General features: G+C 39.3%; 1 protein-coding gene across 1 annotated transcript in view; it reads left to right on the top strand.

Moving 5' to 3' along the window:
- The window catches only part of TFB1M (transcription factor B1, mitochondrial), a 66,046-nt gene that overhangs the window by 30,658 nt on the left and 22,699 nt on the right, over positions 1–12,689 (top strand). Inside the window, exon 5 of the mRNA XM_005891552.3 lies at positions 944–1,063. Coding sequence (XP_005891614.1) covers positions 944–1,063 — 120 coding nt within the window. The remainder of the gene's footprint in view (positions 1–943; positions 1,064–12,689) is intronic.

Genomic DNA, 12,689 nt, shown 5'->3' with positions numbered 1-12,689 from the left:
GATATTTACTCATAAAATTTTAAAATTTTAGTTTTCACTTACTGTTAATTCACTTGGAATTTATTTTTGGTTGATGAGATATGGGCCTACACAGTCCTCTTTGTCGATTCCTGCTTATACCACAGTCACCAAATGATCCATCCTCCTCCCTCTAGCAGTCCACACGTGCTTGGGTCTCTGAGGTTTTTGTTCCATGGGTATATTTGTGCCTCTAACAATATGATACTGCCTTAATTTTGATATCTGGCAAGGTGAATGCCCCCATATCACCTCCACAGAGCAGCCCCCTGCCCCGCATTGTTGACGTTCTTCTGGAGTGCCCTGGGGTATTCTTGGCCCTTTACTTTTTCATATAATGTTTATATGGAATTTAAAGTTCTTTTTAAAAATCCTTTGGGGATGTTGATTGAATTGTATATATTTATGAGTTAATTCACATATGTCTACTTTTAAAATAAAAATGTTTGGGTGCTTAAAAGAAAATAAGTTTTTTGTTAAAAAAAAAAAGTTCTCAAAATCAGCCAATTCAAGAGTTCTAAATATTCATGGTTTTATTACATTTAAATAAAGGACATACCATTGGAAATGTTCATTGAGACTTTGGGGTAGTTCATAAAACTAAAGCATCTTGAATTCATTATTCTTGCTGTTTTCACCTGTCTATATTTATGGATTACTTGTTTCATACAGTATCTTCTACCTTGAAAATCCCAATAGCCAGTGGTAGGGAAATTTTCTAATTTGATTTCTTTTAAGTGCATTGTGTGTATAACTCATACTTCATAGATGTACCTCAGTTAGTGTCGAAGGAAAATGTTCCCCGTGTTGGCTATATATCATGTTAGATAGCCCATGCTTTTAAAATTTACCTCAAAACAATGTACCTGGTGTTCATAGATGATGAATGAGTTTTTTGCCAAAATTCCTCTTTGTCCTTCTGCAGAGACTTACAGCTACTACTGGAAGCAAACAGCGAAGTCGCCTCTCCATCATGGCCCAGTACCTCTGCGACGTTCAGCACATCTTGACAATTCCAGGTCAGGCTTTTGTGCCCAAACCAGAGGTGAGTTTCTGATTATTTGTTTTAAACAGTATAGTATACTAGGACTAGGATGTGTGAGGATGTGTCATAGAAAATTATCGCTAGAATCTGATCTTCTATGCAAACTGTACCATAACTTTTTCCTTCCCTCTCCTAAAACCATAAAAATCACAGTGGTGGATCAGTTCAGTTCAGTCGGTCAGTCGCATCTAACTCTTTGCGACCCCATGGACTGCAGCACGTAAGGCCTCCCTGTCCATCACCAACTCCCAGAGTTTAGTTAAACTCATGTCCATTGAGTCAGTGATGCCATCCAACTATCTCATCCTCTGTCATCCCCTTCTCCTTCCACCTTCAATCTTTTCCAGCATCGGGGTCTTTTCCAGTAAGTCAGCTCTTCACATGAGGTGGCCAAAGTATTGGAGTTTCAGCTTCAACATCAGCCCTTCCAATGAATATTCAGGACTGATTTCCTTTAGGATGAACTGGTTGGATCTCCTTGCAGTCCAAGGGACTCTCAAGAGTCTTCGCCAACACCATACTTCAAAAGCATCAATTCTTCGGTGCTCAGCTTCTTTGTAGTCCAACACTCACATCCATATATGACTACTGGAAAAACCATAGCCTTGACTAGACGGACCTTTGTTGGAGAAGTAATGTCTCTGCTTTTTAATATGCTGTCTAGGTTGGTCATAACTTTCCTTCCAAGGAGTAAGTGTCTTTGAATTTCATGGCTGCAGTCAACCATCTGCAGTGATTTTGGAGCCCCCAAAAATAAAGTCAGCCACTGTTTCCACTGTTTCCCCATCTATTTGCCATGAAGTGATGGGACTGGATGCCATGATCTTAGTTTTCTGAATGTTGAGCTTTAAGCCACTCTTTCACTCTCCTCTTTCACTTTCTTCAAGAGGCTCTTTAGTTCTTTGTTTTCTGCCTTAAGGGTGGTATTATCTGCATATCTGAGGTTATTGATAATTCGCCCAGCAATCTTGATTCCAGCTTGTGCTTCATCCAGCCCAGCGTTTCTCAAGATGTGCTCTGCATGTAAGTTAAATAAGCAGGGTAACAATACACAGCCTTGACGAACTCCTTTTCCTATTTGGAACCAGTCTGTTGTTCCATGTCCAGCTCTAACTGTTGCTTTCTGATCTGCATACAGATTTCTCAGGAGGCAGATCAGGTGGTCTGGTATTCCCATCTCTTTCAGAATTTTCCAGTTTGTTGTGATCCACACAGTCAAAGGTTTTGGCATAGTCAATAAAGCAGAAATAGATGTTTTTCTGGAACTCTCTTGCTTTTTCGGTGATCCAGTGGATGTTGGCAATTTGATTTCTGGTTCCTCTGCCTTTTCTAAAACCAGCTTGAACATCTGGAAGTTCACGGTTCTCATACCATTGAAGCCTGCCTGGAGAATTGTGCAGTAGTTTGAACACTCTTTGGCTTTACCTTTCCTTGGGATTGGAATGAAAACTGACCTTTTCCAATCCTGTGGCCACTGCTGAGTTTTCCAAATTTGCTGGCATATTGAGTGCAGCACTTTCACAGCATCATCTTTTAGGATTTGAAATAGCTCAACTGGAATTCCATCACCTCTGCTGGCTTTGTTCGTAGTGATGCTTCCTAAGGCCCACTTTGACTTCACATTCCAGGATGTCTGGCTCTAGGTGAGTGATCACACCATCATGATTATCTGGGTCGTGAAGATCTTTTTTGTATAGTTCTTCTGTGTATTCTTGCCACCTTTTCTTAATATCTTCTGTTTCTGTTAGGTCCATACCATTTTTGTCCTGTATTGAGCCCATCTTTGCATGAAATGTTCCCTTGGTGTCTCTAATTTTTCTGAGTGGATAGTTAGCTCTTAATCTGATTTTTCTTCTCCTTAAACAGAATGACCAAACATCTAGGTTTATATGTGTTACCCTGATGGTGGTATTATCATTACTATAAATGTTTTCATCTTGAAGTTGTATTTTGTCCAATGCCTTTTCTGCATCTAGTGAGATCATCACATGATTTTCTTTCATTTAATTGATGTGTCATGTGTTACATTTATTGATTAGCATATGTTGAATCATCTTTACATCCCAGGAATGAGTCCCACATCATCATGGTATATAATCCTTTTGTGTTCTCAAATTTGGTTTGCTAATTTTTGGTGAGAATTTTTCATCTGTATTCATTAGGGATATTGGTCTACAGTTTTCTTGTGGTAGCCTTATCTGGCCTTGTTTTCAGGTAAATGCTGTTTTCATAGAATGAGTTTGGAAATATCCCCTCCTCCACAGTTTTTCGGAAGTGTTTGAGAAGGATTGATGTTAATTCTTCTTTGAACGGTAGAATTTTTTAGTTAAGCCGTCTGGTCCTGGGGTTTTCTGTGTTGGGAGGCTTTTGATTACTGATTCAATTTCTGCTTGCCATTGGTCTGTTCAGATTTTCTGTTTCTTCCTTATTCAGCCTTGGTTGGTTGTATGTTTCTAAGAACGTATCCGTTTCCTCTGAGTTGTCTCATTTGTTGGCATATAATTTGTTCATGGTTGTCTTGTCTGTTCCTGTGTGTTTCTTTAGTCTCAGTTGTAATGTCTCCTTTTTCATTTCTGATTCTGAGTCTTCTTTTTCTTAGTCTGGCTAAAGGTTTGTCACTTTTAATTTTTCAAAGAACCAGCTTTTGGTTTTGCTTTTTTATTTTTTAATAAACTCCATTTATTTCCACTCTGATCTTTATTTCCTTCTGCTAACCTTGTTCTTTTTCTAATTTCTTGAGGTATAAAGTTAGGTTGTTTGAGATTTTTTAAGTTCTTAATATATGTATTTATTGCTGTAAACATCTCAGAACTGCTTTTGCTACATTCCATAGTTTTTCAATATGTTGTATTTTCATTTATTATGTGAGATTTATTTCTCTTTTGACTTCTTCTTTGACCAGTTGGTTGTTCAGAAGTCTGTTATTTAGTTTCCACATATTTGTAGATTTTCCAGCTTTCCTCTTGTTGATTTCTACTTTCAATACCATTGTGGTGAGAAAAGATAATAGGTGTGATTTCCATCTTTAATTTTCTGAGATTTGTGCCTTATCATGATCTATACTAGAAAATGTCCCGTGTGCATTTGAAGAATGTGTATTCTCTGCTGTTGTGTGGAATGTTCTTTATATGCTTAAGTCCATTTACTCTAGAGTACGATTTAATTCCAACAATTTCATTGTTGATTTTCTGTCTGGATGATCTGTCTGTTGCTGACAGTGGCATATTGAAGTTTGTTACTCTTAACTGCGTTGTCATCTATTTCTCCCTTAGGATTTGCTTAATATATTAAAGTAGTCCAATGTTGAGTATATATATATTTACTATTGTAGTATTTTAAAGATGTAGTGACCCTTTTATCATTATGTAACAACCTTGTTTGTCTCTTGTTAACCAGTTTTTGGCTTGAAGTCTCTCTTACCTGATTCACAAATGGCTCGGCCCCTTTTCTTTTGATTTCAACTTCCAACCCTACACTTTGAGCCTATGTGTGTCTTTAGAGTTGAAATGAGCTTCTTGTAGGTAGCATATAGTTGTTGTTGTTGTTGTTGTTGTTTTAATTTCAATTGGAGGATAATTACTTTACTGTGATGGTTCTGCCATACATCAGTGTGAATTGGCTGTGGGTATCCATGAACCCTCCCTCCCTCGCCTGTCCCCACCCTCTCCCCTGTGTTGTCATGGAGCACCAGCTTTGGGTGCCCTGCTTCATACATCAAACTCGCACTGGTTACCTGTTTCACCTGTGATAAGGTATGTGTTTCTTTTTTCTCAAATCATCCCACCCTCCCCTCCTCCTGCTGAGTCCAAAATTCTTTTCTTTATGTCTGTGTCTCCTTTGCTGCCCTGTACATAGGATTTTCGGTACCGTCTTTCTAGATTCCATATATATGCGTTAATATATGGTATTTGTCTTTCTCTTTCGGACTTCACTCAGTATAATAGGCTCTAGGTTCATCCACCTCATTAGAACTGACTCAAATGCCTTTCTTTTTTATAGCTGAGTAGTATTCCATTGGGTATGTGTACCACAACTTCCTTATCCAGTCATCTGCTAATGGACATCTAGGTTGCTTCCATGTCCTAGCTGTTGTACATAGTGCTGCAGTTAACATTGGGTATCTTCTTCAGTTCTGGTTTCCTGGGGGTATGTGCCCAGTAGTGGGATTGCTGGTTTCTATTGTAGTTTTATTCCTGGTTTTTTAAGAATCTCCATACTGTTCTCCATAGTGGTTGTATCAGTTTGCATTCCCACCAACAGTGTACAAGGATTCCCTTTTCTCCTCACCCTCTCCAGCATTTATTGTTTGTAGACTTTTTGATGATGCCCATTCTGACCAGTGTGAGATGATACCTCATTGTGGTTTTGATTTGTATTTCATGAGCAGTGTTGGTTTGTTTTTTTTTGTTTTTTAATCCATCTAGTCATTGTGTGTTTTTTGATTGGTGAATTCAGTTCATTTATATTAGATTATTGACAGAGGATTTACCACTGCTCTCTTCCTTATGCCTTCTGGTTATTTTGTATCACACTGTTTTTTCCCTCTCTGTGTCTGTCTATCTTTCTAATGTGGTGGGTTTCCATAGTCATTTACTCAATCTTTCCTTTTCTATCTTTCATGACTCTAGAGTTTGGCTTTGTGTTTAACATATGGCTTACCTAAAAAAATCTCAGAAATAAAATGGTTCTTCTTATGCTGATATCACCTTATCTTTATTTGTCTATAAAGATTCTACCCTTTTACTCTTCCGCTTATATATCTTTATCACAATTTCTCTCTTTTAGTGCTCTGAATTCATTGAGAAATTGTAATAGCTTTCCTTAAGCCTTTATGCTATAAGTAAGTGGTTAACATACCATTCTAATAGGGTTAAAGTTTTCTAATTCTGACTATTTTTCACCTTTTCCAGGGTATTGTGAACTTTTATTGTCAGTAAATAATGTATTCTTATTTCAGTTTGAAGAATTCCTTTTACCATTTCTTTCAAGGAGGTATAGTGGTGTGAACTCCCTCAGTTTTTGTTTTCTGGGAAAGCCTTTATTTCTTCTTCATATTTGAAGGATAACTTTGACAGATAATTGGCTGGCGATTTTTATCTTTTAACACTTTGAATATGTCATTCCACTCTCTCCTGGCCTGTAATATTTCTGCTGAGAAATCTGCTGTTAGCTCAGAGAGAGTTTCTTTGTAGGTTACTTCCTCCCCACGCCCCCACCCCATGCCTTTAAGATTCTTTCTCTATCATTGATTTTTGACAGTTTCATTATAATGTATCTTGGATAAGGTCTTTTGTATTGAGGTGATAGGATGTTCTTTTAGCTTCTTGGACATGTATGCTAGGTTCTTTCCCCAGGTTTGAGAAGCTGTCAGCAATTATTTTTCTAAATATACCCTCTGCTCTCTTCTCCTCAACATAGATCGATTATTCTTATATTTGGCTTTCTCCTCATACCTGATAGGTCTCAGGGTTTCTTCACTTTTAAAAATTTTATCTCACTCCTGAGTCATTCCTAAATTCCCGCCTTTCAAGTTCCTAATTCCTTCTTCAGTCTTATCTGCCCTTTCTTAAGCTTTCTAATGTATTTTTCTTAAGCTTTCTAATGTATTTTTCAGTCTGATCTGCCCTTTCTTAAGCTTTCTAATGTATTTTTCATCTCATTCATTGAATTTTTCAGCTCCAGAATTGGGTTATTTTTTAAAATTTCAGTCTCTTTGATAAAGACCTCATTCTGTTCATTAATTTTATTCTTGAGTTCATCAAATTGCCTTTCTGAGTTTGAAAGTGAAAGTGTCAGTCACTCAGTCATATCTGACTCATTGTGACCCCATTGGATGTAGGCCCCCCAGGCTCCTCTGTCCATGGAGTTCTCCAGGCAAGAATACTGGAATGGGTTGCCGTTTCCTTCTCCAGGGCATCTTTCCAACCCAGGGATCGAACCTGGTTCTCCTGCATTACAGGCAGATTCTTTACCATCTGAGCCACCAGGGGAAAGCTCTGAGTTTACTTGTGGCCCATTGAGTTTCATCATAACAGCTATTTTCAATTCTTTATAAGTTAGATTACAGTATCCTGTGCCTTTGAGTTTAGTTACTGGAGAACAATCATTTTTCTTTTTGTGATACCGTATTACCCTGATTTTCATTGTGTTTGACTGGAATGTGCCTCTGCCGTTGCTTTTAAAGTAATACACTTGTTTACTTTGGTAAACGTAATAGAAACCCTTGTTTTCCAAACGGTGGCGCTATAGCTCAGGTTTTTGGTGTCTGTTTCTGATCTGGTTTTGGGGCTACACTCTGGATGGGGGGCAGTGGTGGGGAGTGTTTTAAAAAAAAAAAAAAAAAAGTGCTGTAGGAAAAGCTGGTGGCAGAGTGGAGGGAGGTTTGGGCTCAGTGCTGGAGGCTTTGCACGCTCACAGCCCAGTGAGGACACCCTCAAGTGGGGATGCTTCCAGGGGTCCAAGGCAGACAGCAGGTAACAGTACCTTCCCTGCCCTGTTATACTCGTCTGCCTCGTTCCCTTTCCTCTCCCTCCCCTCAGTCATAGAGGTTTCTCAAAAATCCAGATGCTGCTGGAGAGAATCAGGTCCCTCCAGTTGTAACCTGTACAGCTGGGCGGTCAGCCACTCGCCCCTTTCTCTTTCCATCTCCTCTGTGAGGCAAGTTCTCACTGTCCTGATGAAAACTCAGCCCTAGGCAGGGAGAGGGACTGACTCCTCGAGTTCCTCCTCCTCGCCTCCAGGCTGGTCTCTGTTGTGCTCCAGTGGCGTGCCTGGTTCTCCCTTTGTCTGGCTGACCTCCACAAGTTCTCAGTGCCCTGCATGTCCGCCATGGATTTCAATCTCCAGTTTTGCTTCCCCCAGCCCTGCCCCCATCAGTCACTGGGGGTAGGGTCGGCTCACCACCATCTTTAGGCCCAAAGCCCCCTCCAGGATCCTGTCTCCTTTGTGCAGCGCAGGAAGTCTGCTGGTTGGTCTGGTGCGAATGATGAGCTGTGAGAGGACTGAAAGAAGCGGCTCATTGCTGCCAAGGTGCTGATGCCACTCTCAGAATCCAAATGTTTTTTATTTGTAATGATTTCCCCCACTTTTTGGAGAAACTTTGTTTTGACAGCTTTACTTGTGATGAGTCATCTGTGGAAAAATAGTTGGATATTAAACTAGGCTCTGACTATTATATGCTAATCACAGAAGAATAAAAGCTAAGTACAGAAACAAAGCTTCTTTGCCAGAAATACAAACCAATAAGCCAGTGTCTAGTTTAACAAAACCACTGCTGGATGAATTACTGCAGGACATACATGTAGTATAAAATCTTATTTCTTCATTGAAGGTACACTGAGCCCCAACTGCATGAAAAGCCCTAAGCTAGGCAGAGAGGTGGTGGTAACAGGAATGACAAATCAGACATCTCCCTTCAGGAGTTCACAGCTAGTGAGGAGCAGTTTTCTTCTTGTTGAAACGCAAGTATAAAGTCTTGCAAAGCTTCCTTTGGATTCTTTGACATTCACTGATATAAGTAGATATCATGAAAAATTGTGTTATGTGGTTTTTAGATTTAGGTGTAGGTGTATGTTATTGGTTTAGAATGGAGCCCCTGACCAGTAGCATTCGACCTGTTTGTACCTACCGAATCATGATCTGAGGCATCTCCATGGCCTTTGCTGCCAGCTTCTACTTCCTCTGCCACGTCAGTCACAGTTACCCAAGCTTTCCAGGACCTTTAGGAATTCAGTCCGTCTTCCACTTTTATAGCAGACTTAATTGTCATCTTTTTCTTAATCAAACTCAGTATTACCTTCCTTCAGCATGTCAAGCTTTCAGACATTGTAAATAACTTCTTCCAAAATAATAGATCCTTTTAGATCCTAGACAGAATTTGTTTGAAGATACCTTTTGGCTCATCAGATTTAACACATTGGTGCTCTCAGGGATTTTTTGCCCTAGAACAAGTGGCCACTGTAATGAAGACCAAGTCACCATAGAGCTTTCTCTCTTCTTATAAGGCATATATATGTGTGTGTACAAGACTTTCAATAGTATAAGACCCAGTTATATCAGGAACCAAGATCTTTACTTTAGGCTTTTATATTGGTGGTTATCATTGTCATCCAGAATCTTCAGGCTTTTTACCAGAGGTTTCTTAGAGTGGGTATTAGAGTGTTTTACTGGAAGGTTTTTCTTTGTTTTAGTTACCTAGTTGAGAGTAATTGATGGTGTTTGGAGGTTATTATCAACTTTGTCTTTTATTTAAAAGGATAAGATCCACATGTAGTTTATTAAAGCACTTCGCAGGTGACTTAGTGGTGAGGAATCCACCTGCCAATGCAGAAGACCTGGGCTCGACCCCTGACTCAGGAAGATCCCCTGGAGAAGGAAATGGCAACCCACTCCAGTATTCTTGCCTGGAAAATTCCATAGAGGAACCTGGTAGGCTGCAATCTATGGGGTCGCAAAGAGTCAGACACAACTGAGTGACTGAACACGCATGTAGTTAACTAAAAGTACTTTCCCCTCCAGGACTAAGGCCTTATGAAAGTATTATTTGTAAAATAGCTAGCTGTGTCTTTGATTGTTTTTTCCCCCACTGAGGATGTTTGCTTTTTTGGCAAACTAAGCATGCAGAAGTTTTCTTTGCTTAGTTTTTATTGTGTTATAAATAATACATGTAGGTAATTTATTTGTAACCTAAGCAAATGGTAATCAAGGGAGAGAGAATGTATTATTATAAAGGAAACAGATGATTAAATTTTAGTTGTAAAAGAATATGCTACTTCTCTAAAGTAGTTTTACCATATTAGGGCAAATCAGGAGTACTCTGAGGAAAGCCAGAAAATATTTGACTGATCGTTAACATTGAGCAAATCTTTAAGAATTCGTTTTCATAAGAAAGGGGAAGAGTTTTTACAGAATTGATAAAAAATAACAGTATATGGCGGTCCTGCTGGCTAAATCCTTCTAAACAGAAGAAGAGAACGTCTCAAGCACAACATAGACAAAATATGCTCAGTGCTAAAATAGAGGTGCAGGCAGATTCCTGAAAGAGTTGAAAGGGGGAGGTTAATTCTCTGTATATGCTCAGAAGAAATTTACTAAAATTCAATACGTGTTCTTAATCAAATTCTAAGAATTAGATTTGGAGAAATTCTTTTGATATAACAAGAAAGGCTTACTTACAACCATCTTAGGATTTTTCCTGCGAGAATCGATTAACCCTTCTAATAATCAGTCTTTAACTAACTTAATCAAAATCAAGCTTTAATGACAGAACTTTCACTGCTGTAAACCTATTACAGCTACACCTGGCTCACTCTTGCCAGACTCTTCCCTCTCATTAACTTCTCTAGCGCAGTCCCCAAAGTATGAACCCCAAATTCTTTTCTATTTACAGAAAACACAATCTCTTAGGTTCTTAAAATTAGACTAATTTGTCTATTCTAATTTTTCTTACAATTTGTAGTAAATGGATTTTTAAGTTAGAATTTTTTATAATTTTGTATTTTTCTTTCACTGAGTTAATAACATTATTTTACCAATTAGAAGACAAAATCTCTTTTGCAGTACAGATTCACAGTTGAAAAATGCTTCCATGAGAACATAAGATTAGTTTAAGTCTCTCAAGCTGGCATCTGAAAACCCCTGAGAATCCATACATTTCTGGGGTTCCACTGTAATTTTTTTCAATTAGACTGCACATTGTCGTCAGTCTCCATATCCATGGTTCCACATTGGTAGACTTAGTCAACACCCAGATTAAAAATAGAAAAAAATTCCAGAACATTCCAAAAAGGAAAGCTTGAATTTGCCACTTATTGTCATCTATTTACATACCATTTACTTTGTATTAGGTATTATAAGTAATCGGAGATGATTGAAAGTATTTGGGAGGATGTATGTAGGATCTGTGCGAATGCTGTGCCACATTGTATAAGGGACTTACTTGAGTGTCCTTTGATTTTTGGAATCCATGGGGGTCCTAGAACCAGTGCCCCACAGATACTGAGAGACTGCCGTACTCAAGTGTGAGAAATCCTGAGCCATTAGCTATTCCCTCAAAATTTTATGTCACCTTTTTTCTGTTATAAATTGTGGTTGTGGATCTGCTTTAACATCCTTTCCACATCACTGTCCTATACTCCAAGGTAGCAGAAAAGACACTTAGATACAATCTGAGAATTGCAGCAGGCCCTTCTGATTGATGTGACAGAGACACTGGTAGAAGAGCTAGAAGTGCTTTCAAGTCAGCTGGTCCTCCTGGAATTCCAGTGCTCCTAGTTCTGAGAACTTGGTCATGTTAATAGGCTGAGTTTTAATACATCAAACAGGGTAGTAATGTCACCCTTAGTGTTGTTGGTGAGGAATAGAAATAATCGAGATGCAGTGCCTAACAGGAGTAGCTCACACAAGGAGACAGTTAAAGGTAGATCTTACTGTTATCAGTTCAGTCACTTAGTCGTGTCCGACTCTTTGTGACCCCATGAGCTGCAGCACGCCAGGCCTCCCTGTCCATCCCCAACTCCTGGAGCTTGCTCAAACTCATGTCCATTGAGTCGGTGATGCCATCCAACCATCTCATCCTCCGTCGCCCGCTTCTCCTCCTGCCCTCAATCTTTCCCAGCATCAGAGTCTTTTCCAGTGAGTCAGTTCTTCACTTCAGGTGGCCAGAGTTTTGGAGTTTCAGCTTCAGCATCAGCCTTCCCTTGAATGTTCAGGATTGATTTCCTTTAGGATGGACTGGCTTGATCTACCTGAAGTCCAAGGGACTCTTCAAGAGTCTTCTCCAACACAACAGTTCAAATGCATCAATTCTTTGGCGCTCAGCTTTCTTTATAGTCCAACTCTCGCATCTATACATGACTACTGGAAAAACCATAGCCTTGACTAGATGGACCTTTGTTGGCAAAGTAATGCCTCTGCTTTTTAACATGCTGTCTAGGTTGGTCATAGCTTTTCTTCCAAGGAGCAAGGGTCTTTTAATTTCATGTCTTCAGTCACCATCTGCAGTGATTTTGGAGCCCAAAAAATAAAGTCTGTCACTTTCCCCATCTGTTTGCCATGAAGTGATGGGACCGGATGCCATGATCTTAGTTTTCTGAATGTTGAGTTTTAAGCCAACTTTTTTACTCTTCTTTCACTTTCATCAGGAGGCTTACTGTTATGGTTATAAACAATTATTTATGGACTAGTTGTAATACCCTAATAAAGTAATGTGGATTATAACTTTTAAGACGTATAATTTATATCTTGTCTATTTAGAAGTATGGTATATGGAGCAAGTAACACCCTAACATAGTACAGATTGAAAGCATAAAATTGTGTCAGTACAATCTTAGATGAATTAAAGATGTTACACCCCTGACATAAAGGTCAGCACTTTGGGGCATCCACACGTGACCTTTGAGAACAACAGCAGTTTAGAGGCTTTCAGCTGCACTTGCCCGCAGCTCTTGAGGCCTCAACCTCTGGTAAAATAATCTTAAGCTTAGTCAATGGATGAGTCCACAGAAGATACAGGGGAGTACCTTGATGTACCACTGTTAGTCAGTCTGACTCCACCTCCTGGAAGCAGTGGTGCCCTGACCTTCAGTAGAGTCAGCCCCTGATCCATGAGCCATTAGCATCCAGTACC

Source organism: Bos mutus, chromosome 9 (genome assembly GCF_027580195.1).
Source record: "Bos mutus isolate GX-2022 chromosome 9, NWIPB_WYAK_1.1, whole genome shotgun sequence".
NCBI lineage: Eukaryota > Metazoa > Chordata > Mammalia > Artiodactyla > Bovidae > Bos > Bos mutus.
Note: the sequence above shows the minus strand (reverse complement) of the source record. Positions and strands in the feature narration are given on the sequence as shown.